Raw genomic sequence first — 16,117 nt, forward strand, 5'->3', positions numbered from 1 at the left:
TGGCTTTTTACTTTGCTTTATTTGCAGACTCAAGTTTGCTACGTAAATCCATTGCACAATTCGGCACACATATACTTGGCATAAAAGGGAGGACCGTACAAAAATACAACTCTTGATAGTAAAAGGAACCACCCTCAGCTCATCCCCGTCCATCCTCCTGGTGGGAACACCCATGTTTAAGGTCAAAATAGGGGGAAATTTGGCATGAGGAGGCATGGAGGTCTCAACCAGTTCCATTGCCCCAGTAAGATTCTGGGCTGGGGCCGGGTGGACTTTTCTGCCACTTTCAGATCTGGTCACTGCCTCCTCCAAGAAGGGGAAGAGAAGCTCCCCAGGTTATGGGAGGCCTTCCATAAGGAGCTAGAATAGGGCTATCCAGTCAAAGCCAAAGCCACTTCCCTGGGACACATCCAACCTGGGGTATCTGCCTCTGGGCACCCCTGATTGGAGAGTAAGCGACTCAGGATAAACCCACCTCTTGGAAAGGGATGGGAGGAGAGAGTCAGAGAGATCTAGAGGATGTTCTCCTTGGCTCTCCTTTTAGCAGATTCCATAAATGTCCTATGGATGCCAGCTTGTGTCTCCCTGCCCCTGGTCCCTCCCCAGGCTTGAGTCCACCTAGCCCCTTGGCAGTGAGGAGCTTGAATCCCAGAACTCCAAAGGAAGTCAGAGTTGGCCCCAGCCCACTGACCAGGAAATCTGAAGGACTAGCATTTCTGTAAAGGTGGGCAGATCCTTGGAGCAGCAAGAAGTCCTTCTGGTCCTTGGTATGTTCACCAGGGTGGAGGCTCAACATGGTCGGGCACAAAATTGCAGGAGAAATGAGACTGGTACTGAGCTTCCCAGGACAGAACAGAAGATGGCGGGCAGTACCTTGGTCTACATACGGCCCTACAGACCCACTATCACTCTCCAGGTGGTGGGGTGAGATGTCTGGCAGACGAGCAGTGCTGGAGAACAAAAGAGGCAGGGTGAGCCCGGGGCCACCTCCTCTTCTAGTCTCAGGGGCTATTTAAACCATTATGGAGCTTAACCCCAGGCCTTTGGGCTGAGAGATGCCAGAGAATGAGTCTCCGTTTTGTTTTGTTGTATCTGAGAACTCGGAGAGAATGTCAGGGTCCTCTCTGAGACTGCTAAGACACTCCACAGGGCGTGTGGCAGGGGGCTGAGGTGGGGACTGGGGGGTGGGGGGAGACAATTCTGCCAGTAGTCATATAACCTTAGCCTCAGTGTCTTGGCACAGAGCTGTCATGGAGACCCTGGCATTTTAACTGTGAACACATGCATGCTTGCACGCACGCGCACGTACACACACACACACACACACACACACAAACACATAGGGTTCCTGGCATCTGCCTCTGGTGCTTCTGGGCAAATGGAAACAGAAAAATAATTAGAACTCTGTGTGTTGGGAACTCGGTTAGACACACTGGATTTAGGCCTCTGTCCTGGCCCTGCGCTTCAGGACTGGCTGTTTAAAAGGGCCACAGACATGGCCCCAGGGAGCCCCGGGATTTGTCTTCCATCAGCCCTGGGGCTTGTAGAATCCACTCACCTGTCCTGTGAAAGTGAGACATGCCCTTCACTGTCCCCCCACCACATGCTGCCAGTGCCCGACCGCCTCCCCACCTCCCTTCTCCCCTCCGGCCTCCAGGGAGGTCATCTCCCTTCCGACCCCTTTGTGGGGTGGGGCTCAAGTGTTAATGATGACAATACAGCTTCGTGTGTCATGTCCTCAGGAAACACCCGTGCATTTGGACAGGTGTCATCGGTGACAACGGCACTGGAAGGTCCTGGCAGGCGTGAACCCAGATACCCCCCCTCATCTCCCAATCCCCACCCCTCACGCTCTGCACCCTCCCCCCCTCCAGCCTGTCTTTGAGAACTTCCTGGAGGTGACAATTCACTGTCTTCCTCTCCCCAGAAGCCGGCCGCAGACGACTCCCATCAGCCGATGGGGGCTTATCCCCACTGGGCTCAGCAAGCTGGAGCAGCCCCCCTGGGACCAGAGAGGCCCCCCCCCCCCTCCCCGGGACCAGAGAGGTCTCACGGCGGCCCAGGCCCATCGCTCCCACCTGCGCTTGGCCACGCGGGCGGCAGGCGGCGGGCAAGCTCAGGCCTCACTTGGCCCCACACGGCGGCGGGACCCTGGCTAGGCCAAGCCGCCCGCGGGGGTCCCGCCCGCTCCAGGCGAGTTCGGGGTCTGGAAGGTCGAGTGGAGCCTGGTCAGCAACTCGGGCTCATCGCTCTTCCCCGAGGCGTCGGGGGTGCCCGACGGGTAGGCCTCCCTGGCCCGGCCGGTCCTGGCGCAGGCGAGGAAGGCCAGGCAGGCCCCGCGCAGGCGGCCCAGGTCCCTGTGGGTGGACTCGCTGACGAAGCAGTACAGCACGGGGTCGGCCACGCAGTTGAAGCTGGTGAGGAGCAGGGCGAAGTGGTAGGCGTTGAAGACGGCCCTGGCGAACTGGCAGCTGGCCTCCCAGAGGCTGCGCACCAGCAGCAGGGTGTGGTAGGGCAGGAAGCAGGCCAGGAAGATGACCACCGTGCTGAACACGAGCCGCTGGATCTGGTCCTTGCGGCTCTTCTGGGTGCCGTGGCTGCGGCGCACGGCCCGCAGGATGCCCCGGTAGGAGGCCAGCAGCAGGCACAGCGGGAAGAGGAAGCCCACCAGGAAGCGGTAGTAGTTGATGCCGCGCTGCCACGGCTCCAGCGGGTAGTGCTCGAAGCAGACGCGGTGCCGCTTGTCGTCCTCCACCACCTCCTGGTGCCTGAGGAAGTAGACGCTGGTCAGCAGCTCCTTGGCCCAGATGAGCGCGCTGACGCCCACGGCCGCCTTCAGGGTGCGGAACTGGTGGAAGCGGAAGGGGTGGGCCACGGCCAGGTAGCGGTCGATGGAGATGCAGCACAGGAAGCCCACGCTGATGTAGATGTTCTCGTAGAGGAGGATGCCGCACAGCTGGCAGGACAGGTCTCCGTGCGACCAGTTGTCGTGCTGCAGCACGTACTGCAGCCAGAAGGGGAGCGAGCAGATGTAGAAGAGGTCGGCCACCGTCAGGTTGCACAGGTACACGCCCAGCTCGTTCCGGGCCTTGATCTGCAGGTAGCCGAAGTAGAGGGACAGGCAGTTGGCCGGGAAGCCCACCACCAGCACCGCCACGTAGACCACCGGGGCCAGAGTCTGGTGGATGGTGTGGTCGATGGGACAGCTCAGCGACGAGTTCTCAGTGACGTTCCCCATCTTCGGGCCTCAAGGGGCCTCGCCCCTCATGGGCTCGGGGAAGGGGCCGGGCTGTCTGACGCCATCTTGCTTGCGGGATGCGGCTCAAGCCGGTTCAAAGGCTGGGCCTCCTCGGTGGCGGGGAAGTCCCTGAAAGCTGAAGGCGGGAGAGGCTTGGAATAACAGCAGCTCACATTTCTGTAGCACCTACTGTGTGCCAGGTCCCGTTCTAAGTGCGTCACCCGATCGAGAAGACGGACCGACCTCAACTCCACTAGCCTATCCGAGCGGGTGGCACACCAGGATACTAAAATGTAAAATGTGGTTTGGGCCTCCCTGTCCCCCTTCCCTGGCCTCCCGTCCCTTATTTATTTTCCTGGTCCCTCGGGGCAGCAAGCAAGGCTAGGAGCCCTTGTGAGCACAAACCCTCCAAGGGAAGCTCAAGGTAAAGTTCAGTTCCAACCCACGCACGACAGTGAGGGCTCCAGCCATTCTCTACGACAGCACTATGCATCCGTCACATCTTTCCTGCTTGCTCCAAGACATGTACCAGGGCAGTTAACACTGAGGTCACGGCCCCTTCTGGGGGCCTCTCCAGACAGCAGGGCCCGGCCCTGTCACGTCCTCTTGTGCTCTGGCAAGAAACAAAGGCCGTGCTTCCCTCAGGCCACTGCCTGGATTCTCGGTGCTCCCCAGGAGGTGCTCCCTCACCTCTTCTCTGGAGAACTGAGGGCCCAGCGCAGGGAACAGCACAAGACGGGAACCAACAGAAATGAACACGAGGCCGGGGTCAGCCGCTTACAGGCTGGGCAAGGCATTTACCCTTTGTCTCAGTTTCCTCATCTAGAAGGTGGGGATAGAAGCACTCACCCTCAGGGGCAGTATCAGGGCCACATCAAATGATGGATGTCAAAATGCACGGCATTGTTTTGCCAGAGGGAAAGAGGCGGAGTCACAGATGGTATTTGCAAGAAGTTTATCGTGTTGAGAATTTAAGAAAGAAAATGCTATTGCTCTATTTTTTTTTTAATTTTTTTTAACGTTTATTTATTTTTGAGACAGAGAGAGACAGAGCGTGAACAGGGGAGGGGCAGAGAGAGAGAGGGAGACACAGAATCTGAAACAGGCTCCAGGCTCCGAGCTGTCAGCACAGAGCCTGACGCGGGGCTCGAACTCACAGACCGTGAGATCATGACCTGAGCCGAAGTCGGACGCTTAACCGACTAAGCCACCCAGGCGCCCCAGCTATTGCTCTATTTACAGATACATTAGAACAAAATAGAATAAAAATTGTTGTTGTAAGCCTACTTTATAAATTATCTGATATATATATATATATATATATATATATATATATATATATATATATAATGAAAAGCCTGAGCTCCTCTCTCTATTGATTAAACACTCCTGGTTCCAGTGAAAAATCTCACTGTGAGTCTAAATCAGGATGTTTCAACTTTTTGCTTGTTTAACAGTCATCCTCCCCGGGGGCACCTGGGTGGCTCAGTCAGTTGAGTGTCTGACTCTTGATTTCAGCTCAGGTCATGATCCCAGGGTTGTGGGATCAAGCCCTGTATCGGGCTCCGTGCTGAGCGTGGAGTCTGCTTAGGATTCTCTCTCTCCCTCTCCCTCTCTCTCCCCCTCTTCCACTCTCACTCTCTCATGCTCTCTCTGTCTCAAAGAAAAAGAAAGAAAGAAAGAAAGAAAGAAAGAAAGAAAGAAAGAGAAAAGAAAAAGAATTATTCTCCCAAAGACCCTCATTAGACATTTTTCCCCCAACCACCCCCTTTCCATGAAATTTTAATACCCCATATGTATTGCATATCTCTTTGTGTCCTGTAGCCCTTTAGAAGGTGACAAATCATCGTAATAGCTCAGATTTTTTTTCACCACCCCGCCCCCCCGAGAACATACAGTCTTATATGGTTGCAAATTCTGAATGAGTAACATTTGAATTAAGCTATTTTGAAGTATCAGCAGATCAACCCTGTCCTTTGCATGGTCTCTCAACAATAGTCAATCTGGGACTCAAGGACCCAGAAGGGAAAAGCCTCAGAGTCTGCCCCCAGCCACCTCACCGCCAGCTGACCAGGCCCCCTCCCACCGCCATCTCCCTCCTGCAGCTCTGTTGTGGCTCCTGCCTGGCCTCTTGCCTCTAAATGGGCAGGAGATGGTTCTGGTCCAAAGCTACCCTCCTCACCTGGAGTCCCTGGGACTCTTTGCGGCTCCCCCCACCCCACCCTGGCTCTCCCCTTCATGCTCCTGCCCATTACCCACATGGAAGGCACAGCCATCTTTCTAAATATAACCAGCTCTTCTTCTCCCTTGCTTAAAACCCACTGAGATGGCTTCTTATCACACCTACAGTAAAGCCCAAACTCCTTGCGGGACCTACAAGGCCCAGCATGATCTGGCCCCGACTCCCTCGGCCTTGCCCCCCACCACCACCCTCTGGCTACAAAGGCCAGCTCTCTGCGCCTCAGGCCTGAGGAAGGAAGCGTGGGCAGGAGGACCCAGGTCTGCCTACTCCATGTCCCCGCTCCTGGCCAGCCAGTCCCCACCTGAGACTCACTCTCGAACTCTCAGTCTCCAGAAGGCAGGACTCCCATCGGGCTCACCTCTCCACCCTCTCCAGGACACAAGCCCAGAATCTCAGTGATGGTGGCGGAGGGGAGTGCTTCTCGCTGTTTTTAATTGTGGTTAGATATATATAACATAAAATGTACCATGTTAACCATTTTTAAGTGTACATTTTTAAGCGGCGTGAAGTACATTCACACGGTTATGCAACCATCACCACACCACCCGTCTCCAGAACTTTCTCATCTTCCCAAACTGGAAAACTCTGTATCCGTTATACCCTATTCCCATTCCCCTATACCCCATACCCCATTCCCCTCACCCCCCAGCCCCTGGCAAGCTCCATTGTACTCTCTGTCTCTGAATTTGACTATGCTAGGACCTCGTGTGAGGGAAATCGTTCGGCGTTTGCCTTTTTGTGTCTGGCTTATGTCACTTAGCAAAATGTCCTCCGGGTTCATTCATGGGGTAGTATACTGCAGGATTTCCTTCTTCCTGAAGGCTGAACAACATTACGTTGTGTGCATGTACTGTGCTTTTGTGTTTCCACTCGTTTGTCAGTGAACATCGGAGTTGTTTCTATCCTCCCTACTGGCCAGTGTGGATAACGCTGCAGTGAACAGGGATGCCGAGGGTCCGCTTGAGTCCCCGTTTTCAGTCCTTTGGGGTCAACACCTAGAAGTGGAATTCCTGGATCATAGGACAGTTCTATTTTCAGTTCTTTTGAGGAACTGCCATTCTGTTTTCCATAGTGGCTGCATCATTTTACATTCCTACCCACAGTGCACGAGGGTGTTTTCTTAGTTTTTGCTTTTTGTGGTTTTTTTTTTTTTTTTTTGGTTTTGCTTATATGTTTTGATGGTGAGAGGAAGGGGGAAAGGGGGCAGATGAGCCCTGTGACCCTTCAACTCCGCCCGCGGCCGGTGAGTCAAACTTTGGTTCCACTCACCCTCCACTTGCCGACCCTCCTATCCCTGAATCCCAAGCCCACGCACAGTTCAGCTGGCTTACATATGAGGTCAACAGCCGGACACGTCCCTGAACTGTCCCCAAGAGCACTCACCCGGGACAGCCCCCGTCTCTAGATTTACCTCAGGTTCTCCAAAGTCCAGATAAAGTCCACCCGCAGGAAGATAAAATTCATTCATAAGCACAGGCCCCCAGATGCCCCCAAAACAGGGCAAATGAAGCCATCGTGAAGAAAAACACGTCCTGTCGGGTCTTTGGAAGGTCACCAGGCTGAAGCCTATTGTTTATAAGCGGTGAGTGTATATATGTGTGTATGGCGGGTGAGGGGGGAGCTGGGGCAATGGCTTGTGGCTTCCTCTTTCCTAGGCCAACAATAAGCGAATTCTGGCAACCAAAGTAAAAAATGTTCAAGCGTGCAAGGCAGAGAAGAAACATTTACTATGTTTAGGTTAAAACACCTCCTACGTTCCCTTGTAGCGAAAAGTGGGTTTGGGTGTTCCAGAGCCGTGGTTTTCATATTTAGGTGCATCTGAGTCACCTGGAAGATTTGTTTTAAAACAGATTTTTGAGGGGCGCCTCAACTGGTTAAGCGTCCGACTCTTGATTTCGGTTCAGGTTGTGATCTCGCAGTTCACGAGTTCGGGCCCTGTGTCGGGCTCCGTGCTGACAGTGTGGAGCTTGCTTGGGATTCTCTCTTCCTCCCTCTCTGCCCCTCCCTCGCTCATACTCTCTTCTCTCAAAATAAATACATAAACTTAAAAAAAAAAAAAAAAACCTTATTGAAATTATTGAGCCTTACCTACCGAATGTCTAATCCAGTGGGTCTGAGGTGGGGCTTGAGAATTTGCAATATGCTCCTATGTGGTGTTGGTATGCCAGCCCGCTGATCACACTCTGAGTAGCAAGGCACTCAAAGCTCTAGAAAGTCTGGGATCTGAGTCCTGATAAGGGGCAGGATAAGTATCCTGATAACTCGAGTTCCCAAGCTGGGAGGCAGAGGTAGCTGTAAGGGGAACTTAACGACCCAACAGAACCCTTATGGGCAGAACCAGGATGCAGCCTTTGGGAGGTCAACAGCCTGATTCGCTCTCTCAAGAAATAGGGACTGGATCTGTCAGGGTTCTTACACCTTATATTTGCAAAATCTTCTGCAGTTTACAGAGCGTTTCACCTCTGCCCTCTCACCCATCTTCACTACAGCCCTGTTATTTTCCCCATTTTAGGCAAGAGGACACTGAGGGATGGAGTGGCTTGTCCAAGAGTCCAGTTCCTCTGTGTTCCTCCCACCCTCAGGGAGCCTCCAGTCTCATAAGACAGAACAGCACGCACAAATGACTACCGCTCGAGGCAGCGCACGGTGGTACTGTGAGCCCCCCTCATACTCACGTTTAATTTGGTTTGTTCTTTTCACTCCACACACGGCCTCTGTGGGACAGCCTCCCTCTGTGGTTTCAACCCCATCTGCACTCTGACGACTCCAGGCCTCCCACCAGGCGGACAGTGGACGTAACCAGCTTCCCGCTGCCTCACAAGACATGCTCCATGATGAGGCCCAGCCCCCTTCCATCATTTTCTGCACTAACGGCCTCTTGGAAGGGGCATCTCTACCTGTGCAGATGAATGGCCTTTGGCTTCTTCCCTTATCTTCATCCAAAGCATCCAATTAATTACCCAGTTCTACCATTTTCAACTCCTGAATATTTCCCACATCAATCTCTTCCTCTTCATTTCCTACACCAATGCCCTAGATTGACTTGGTCAAGACTTCACCCCCAGCATCGGTACAATGGCCTCCTGTTGGATTTCCTAGCTCCATCTGACCGCCCTTAATGCCATCCTCTAAACCATCCATGCAACCATGCTTTCGTGCATCCATCCATCTGTCCATCCATTCACTTATTCATTCATACAACAGACACTTATTGAGTATCTATTGTATGGAAGGCACTGCCCTAGACACTGTCACTTAGTGAAACTCAAGTTGCTTTTACTCTCATGAGACAGCGGAGAAGACAGGTGAGACCAGCTCCTAAGGAGAGCACAGGACTTTAAGGGAGCTCATGGGAGGTAACCTGACCCAGCCAGAGAGGCCTTCCTGAGCGGCAAGTCAGACTAAGAAGAAGGGGGAAGGGCTACCCAAGCAGAAGGGAGTTTCTGCCTGTGGAAACAATGTGTGCAACAGGCCAAATGTGAGAGAGACAATGGGCACGTTTGGGGAACTGAGAGTAGCTTGGCATGACTGGGTCTAGGTATGAGGAAGCATGGCCGGAGAGGAGACAAGAAGGAGCTACAGAAACTGACAACTAATTAGAAGGGAGGTAGGGGGCAGGGACCCCAGTCAGGGACAAATCTGAGATGTTCCTTAGTGCTTGGTCCTTATAAGCTCTCAAAAATTATTTGTTAGGTGGGTGGATAGGTGAATGGGTGGATAGATGGGTAGGTGGATGAGTAAATGAATGTATGAGGAGGTAGATGGATAAATGAATGAGTGAATGGGTAGACAGATGGATGAATGGGTGGGTGGGTGGGTGGATGAATATGTAAACAGCTAGATGGTGGCGGGTGGCACCTGAGTGGCTCAGTCGGTTGAGCGTCCGACTTCGGCTCAGGTCATGATCTCACAGTTCGTGGGTTTGAGCCCCACATCGGGCTCTGTGCTGACAGCTCAGAGGCTGGAGTCTGCTTCTGATTCTGTGTCTCTCTCTGTCTCTCTCCCTGTCCCCTGCTCACTCTCTGTCTCTCTCTCTCAAATAAACATTAAAAATTAAAAAAAGTATAGCTAGATGGGTGAGGGGTAGACAGATGGATGGGTTAATGGGGAGAGAGATGGATAGATGGGTGACTGGATAGGTAGATGGGTTTGAGGTTGGGTGCTGGGACAGCGGGGGTATCATTAATAGAAATAGAAAAGTAAGGAGGAAGGATTACTGGGGTTTCCTCTTCAGAAGCCTGGCATCTGCTCAAGCCTCCAGAGCTGGTCAGAGGGTCCAGCTTTTGCACTCAGGTCTTATCACAGCCAACCTTCCCTTCTACCAGTTCCTGAGGACAGGTACCCCCAGATAGAAACTCCACCTTGCCAGGAGGTTCCCTTCTCTACCTGGTGTCCATAAGAAACTTCCTCCTCAAAAATCAAGGGACACAGTGGATGCAAAAGTGTTCCGTGAATGGGAAAACCTAGATGGAATAGAAGAACCAAGCCACATCGGCCGAGAGGGCTCGACGTGCCAGGCACATTTCCGCACATTCGCTCCCTTTCAATACCACTCTCATCAGTGCTCATTTGACAGGTGAAAAAACTGAAGCTCAGAGCGATGAACCAACCCGCTTAGGATTCCACAGTTACGATGTGGTAGGCTAGGTTTGGAGCTCAGACCGGCCCAAACTCTGTGAACATGAACTCTGTGTCATGTCCCCTTTCTGTCTATCACGGTGATCCGTGAGCAACCACCCTCCACCCCCAGGCTTCGCCAAGCTCCGGTCCTCAGATGCCACCAGGAGGGCCACCGGGCTTACTCCCGGGCCTGCTCCCCTGCACCCGGCAGATGTCTACCGGGTCACCCATGTCCTCAGCACCCAAAGTGCGCCCAGTCCGTGGTGGCCCGAGGGGCAGGGGGAGGGGCGGAGAATGAACACAAGGAGTCTCTGCATCTACCTCAAACGCTTCATCATCCAGCTAAGAAATCCACGGACTATCCACAACACAACCGACCCCTGAAAGTAAATCTTTCTACAAATGCTCGTCGGCACGGGGAAAGGTCTTCCAGGACCTTAACGACCAAGAAAAATTAGCCCTGAAAGGAAGGAAGCGCCTTTTGACGCAAGCTGAGAGCCTCCTGCACATCCCCAGCCAGAAGGCGGAGGTGCATGATGCTGGCCTGGAGCCGGTGCATAAACAGTGATCTAATCTGTCGCCGTTTCTTCCGCGTGCTGCACACAGGCACGCACACAGACGGCTACTCACGGAGCCCCGAGCCCACGGAGCAGGGAGTTTCCTGCGCACCCAGCTTCCCTTCCCTTTAGCTGGTCAAACTTCCACCTGCTTTCAGAGGCTGACATTTCCCTCTGGGACGGGAGTAGAAATCAGGCTGCAGGCTTCCTGAGTCCCATCTTGCTCCCAAACAGCCTCACTCGGGCAACAACAACGAGAAAATCTCATTTCTCAAGCCCTTGTCCCTGTTGGGAAGTTCAGTCCCATCTGGGCTCAGGCAGTCGCTCTGGGGCAGGTGGGGCTCGCACTGCTATCCCATTTCACAGAACCTGAAGCCCAGAGAGCCTAAGCCAGTGGCTCAAGTTCACACAGTAAGTCGGGCGAATCTGAATCCAGGACCCAGAACCCAGGCATCACGGCACTGATTTGCTGCCTTTTAAGCTCTTCTGACCACAAAGCATAGCAAGGATACATTTGACATTGTAACCAAGCACACAGACATCACACACACACACCTGCATACAGAGAATTAAAACTTCCCCGAAGCAATACTTACCCCACTACTTGCGACGCACTCTGATCATTTCTACACTAAATTGATTTCCTGACCCACTAATGAGTCACGATCCTCAGTTTGGAAACAACTGGGCTGATCCCCCGCCTTCTCAGCCTCCAGACCCCAGGAAGGCGATGGTCTCTGACGCCAGGTGAAGAGCAGGCAGGGAGCGGCAGCAAAGGGGGAATCTGGCTCTTCTCTGACTGTCTACTCGGCTGAGCACTGCCCTCAAACCTCAAATAGCCGGGCTTCCTCTGGCCCTGGAGAGTCCCGGGGGAGGAGACGGGACCCACCTTGCCAGGCCTGGTGGAGGGCCCCAAGCAGGCCACTCTGCAGCCAGGACCCGCGCTTCCCCTCCGGAGATTTCCCACAGACCACACCTCCCAGCTCGGTCTAGAAAATCCCAGCTGGAGGCTGCCCGTTCCCGAGCTGAGGCAGAATCATGTGAACTCCGATCCGGTATCAGGCTGGGTGGTTGCCGAGGAACACTTGCCAGCCAAGGATGAGAGCAGGGGGGGACTGCTCCCTCCACCATCCGCATCCTCCAAATGCTTCCAGACCCCAGGGGGGCAGGGAGAGACCTTGCCAGGAATGTGAAAGCCTGAGTTAGGGGCAAGAGTCCTGGGGAGTGGGGTGGGGGTGGGGGGTGCAGGAGGAGCTAACCACACTAATTTTACCCATCAAACCACCTTGAGCACCTACAAGATACCAGGAGAGGAGCTACAGGGTGTCGAACCCCTGCCCCAGGAGTCCTTGCTTGAGCCGTTCAGACAAGCCAATGCTAGAATATGCTGCGGACACCGGCAAGAACAATGGGACGGCCGGCAAGGACAGGGGAAGGGGACTGTTTCCGTCCCCAGCCCCGGGCTGTCACCCTTCAGCGGCAAACAACCAACATCTGGGTCAGTGGGTCGCAACTCACCTAAGAACATACCCGGGGGACTTATAAAAATTAATACTAATGCCCACGCCCCGCCTCAGATGAATTAAATCACCCTTTCTGGCGGTGAGATGCCAGCACCAATGTTTTTCAAAGATCTCAGGACAATTCCAGTGGGCGGCCAGGTGGAGAAGCACTGATGTGGTGGTGGAGGCAAGTTGGATCCTGTTCTGCAGACTGATAGAGCCAGGGCAACGGGGAAGGTTCCGGGCTATGAAGAAGGCAAGCATCGATGTTTTAAAATAGCACGGCCCAGAGCAGAGAGCAAGCACAGGGCTCTGGTTTCACGGGGTCTTCTGTCTCTCAGGAGCATTTACTAAGCTTGCTCAGCACAGCGGGATTGGAAGACCCCCCCTGGAGGTTATGCAGCCCAGCCCCCTCATCTTACAGATGGGGACACTCAGACACAGAAGGGCAAAGGCTCTAAACCGGGGCCTTACAGCTAAATGACAGAGCCGTGATTTTCTCAGAACACGCTGGCGACTTCAGACGTCATGCTGTCTTGGCATAGCCTCCTCCCTTTGAAGAACTCTCCTTGGAAGCTGCATCATGGGACACGTTGCTGGGGCCACAAAGCCAACGTCCGCCACGCATGGGGGTCATTGAGAAAGTGCGTTCTCCCTGCCCCGTTGGGTGATCTGTGGGACTCGTCCTCTCCAGAGGGTGAATCGCTGTAGTCTTTTGGGGGGACCGTTTCGGTAGGGGTCTCAGGAAAAACAAATCCCCCTGGGTTGGGCCCGGGCCCTCCGAGCAAATGCTTCTCGACACAGATGTTCTTCCGGAGCCGCGGAAGCGTGGCTGGCGTTTCCTGATGTCACAGGAAGGAATGCGTGGGTGAGGAGGGCAGGGTTGACTTAGTGGTGAATGCCTGACCACCCGGTGGACACGCAGGCCAGAGAGAATGTCTCTGGCTCCTTCTGCAGGGGGGCCCAGCCTAATAGGACACGCACACACAGGGGGCGGGTGGCGCTTTAGTTTTACTCAAGTCAGCTGAGCCCACATCCTCGGAGACACCCACTCAGTAAGAGAAAAAGGAGCCCGTGCTGTGTTCTCCTTTGCTGCCAGGATTTTGTCTTGAACCTAAAACAGGAAAGAAGGCCTAGAAAGCGTGATAACACAAAGCATCAAGCAGGGGCCTGAGGGGCCCTAGGGGCCCCATAACCTCGAGTCGCCCAAACCTCACTAAATAAACCTGTAACTAAGTACAAAGTAATGAGTTTGTAATAAAAACACAGCCTCAAGAGAAGCCCCCGGACTGCCTCCTTGCATTCAGACTTCTGTCCTTAAGCCCAAAGTGATAGTATCTTAGAGCTGCAGCTGAGCAGAACGGGGAGTTTAGTGAAGGGCCAGAATGCCTGAGCTCTGTGGGGTACGGTGACCTCATAGGGGCTGCTAGGGGCCACCTCAGTGTCTCCTTCCATCCTGAAAAGCCACAGGACATAAACTGGACCACGCCTGCCACCTGAATTCACTGTCCCCATCTCTCAGCCCTCAGTGACAGCAGACAGGAAGCCCTGTAGGCCCCCAGTAGAATGGCAGCCCCAGAAGGTTGGACTGAGCCCTGGGAAGACCTGTCTGCCCCCAGCATAAACATCTCCTCCAACAACCTTGGCTCTGAGGGGCTGGCGGACTTTTCTGAGCCACTCTGGAGGCTATTTTGAGGGCAACAGGACCATAGGCAAGAAGGCTCTCGGGCACCCCTGGCTCTTAGAATCCAGACAGCCTGAGACTCATCATAGGGAGGACTTCAGAGTCTGCCCTGAGCTGGTGGCACCATGCAAGCCGTCCAGCACATGGCAGCAATGCCATGGGCACGGGATGAAGGTTAAGAGCAGAGGCTCTGGACCAGACTGTGCAGGTTAGATCCCCGGGCTGCCACTGTCTGGCTATGTGACCTTGAGAAATCGCATACCCTGTGACCACTGGCCTTCTGTGAGAACCAAAGGAGATGAGGTTCAGCCTGGCACTCAGTACGTCCTCCATGTTAGTGAGGATCCAGGGGTGATGAGGATGGTGATGATGGAAGTGACAGGCTAGAAGGTCCTGCCCCATGGTCCGCTTTCCCCTAGAAAGGGTGAAGGGTGGGCAGGCCAACTTGGTGAGGTATTTTTTTATGGTGCACTACCTTATCCCCATGGCTACTCTCCCGATTTGGGGCTGGCTGGGGTAACGACCTCGGAGGCTCCCCGGGGGCTCTGACAAGTACCAGTGTCTTATCATGAGCCATCGGCTGTTTGACACCAGGGACCTTTGCTGACTTGTGTCTTGAAGGCCAGCCTTGGCCTTCCCCAGGCCTTCTATATCAGCGGCACAGGCTGTAAGCAAGGCTGTAAGCACAGGCTTACATCAGGGGAGCTAACACATGGTGCGATATTGTTGCAGGTTCAAAGGTGGCCAGGTGTGAAGTAAGGATGGCTCCAAGGACCAAGGAAAAGAACCAGCAGAGAACCTTCCAGAGCACCTGGCACCACGGCCCTGGTGGGGTCAGAGAAGAAGTAGAGGCAACATAGGGCCAAAGAGCATAGTCCTTGCCATCGTGGAAGCATGTGCTTAGTACCTGGGATGAGCACTTCTCAGATGCTTCCTGTGTTAATGCTGGCACCAACCTTGTGAGCCAGGGTTATCCCTGTCTCGGTCCACGGAGACCCAGCATGCCAGCAACTCGCCCCGAGTCGCATAGCTGGGAAAGAGTAGAGCTGTTTGGCACCAATGACTCTTGACCACTGTATGAATTTCCTGTTGCTGCCAGAACAAAGTACCACCCACTTAGTGGCTTAAGACAACACAAATTTCTTGTCTTAGAGTCTAGTGGTCAGAAGTCTGACATTGGTTTCACTGGTGTTGGCAGGCCTGCATTTCTTCCGGAAGGTCTAGGGGAAATCCATTTCTTTGCCTTTTCCAGCTTCTAGAGGCTTCCAGCATCCCTTGGCTTTCGTTTTCCAAGCCAGCAGTGGCGGGTTGAGTTCGTGTCGCACTGCGTCACCGCGGCCTCTGCTCCCAGCCTCACATCTTCTTCTCTGACTCTGACCCTGCTGCTCCCCTCCTCCATTTTTAAAGACCCTTGCGATCATCCTGGGCCCACCTGGATAATCCAGGACAGTCTCCTTATTTAAAGGTCAGCCCATTAGCAACCTTGATTCTACCTGCTATCTTAATTAATCTCCCTTTGCCGTGTAAGGTAACATACTCACTGTCTCCAGGGACTATGAACTGGACATCATTTGAGGGTCATTATCTCTGCTGACCACACCACCACATCGCACTTATCTAAAACCCTATAGAGCAGTGCTTCTGGAATGTTGGCGTGAATGATGGAGCCATCTGTGAGACGTGGAGCCATCTGTGGTGAGTTGGGATAGAGCCTCTGGGTGCGGATGGGCTTTGAGCTGGTGCCCTGAGAGAAGGGGGGGGGGGGGCGGGTGAGGTGGGCAGAGGTGGCCGAAGTGTGAAGGAAGGGAGAAGGCCCATCACCCTCGCTCTGAGTCCCAACACAGGGCCCACCCACTTCCCGGCCTCTGCTCCCTAGTCTTTCAGGCCCAATCCCGTTTCCCCGGGGAGCTCCAGCAAACCTGCATCAGTATTCCCAGGCCCTGCCCTGGGTCACTGATTGAGAATCACTGAGGGATGAGGTCCAAGAGGCGGCACTTTGAGCAATACCTCTGGGTTTTTCTGACACACGCCAAAGTCCGAGAACCACGGCTTTCAGGCCCAGCTTAATGTGCTGCACACATCCCTCCTTGGGTTCTTTTCATCCTTCCTTGGCCAGCTGGAGGACTGTGACTGCCAGGGAGCTGGGACCGGGGCTCTCCATACAGAAAGAAGGAGGACAATGAGTTCCAAATGACAAACAGGCACCGGACGAGGGGACACCGGGTGGGTGCTTACATACTCAGAGTTACCGCTACGTGCGAGGCTCTGTGTATC

The 16,117-nt window shown here is 53.9% G+C and overlaps 1 protein-coding gene across 6 annotated transcripts in view; it reads right to left on the bottom strand.

The window, feature by feature from the left end:
• GPR68 (G protein-coupled receptor 68) overlaps window positions 1-16,117 on the bottom strand; it is a 29,900-nt gene continuing 13,783 nt past the window's right edge. For 3 of the 6 annotated variants that reach the window (XM_019462046.2, XM_019462048.2, XM_053889703.1), the window contains one exon: window positions 1-3,374. In XM_019462046.2, coding sequence (XP_019317591.2) covers window positions 2,156-3,238 — 1,083 coding nt within the window. In that variant the 5' untranslated portion in view covers window positions 3,239-3,374 and the 3' untranslated portion in view covers window positions 1-2,155. Of the gene's footprint in view, window positions 3,375-11,253; window positions 11,812-12,175; window positions 13,266-16,117 lie in introns of those variants that run through there. The other 3 variants (XM_019462051.2, XM_019462049.2, XM_019462045.2) reach the window with 3 other exon arrangements.

The sequence above is a fragment of the Panthera pardus genome, unplaced genomic scaffold (genome assembly GCF_024362965.1).
Source record: "Panthera pardus isolate Hobbes unplaced genomic scaffold, ASM2436296v1 HiC_scaffold_24, whole genome shotgun sequence".
NCBI lineage: Eukaryota > Metazoa > Chordata > Mammalia > Carnivora > Felidae > Panthera > Panthera pardus.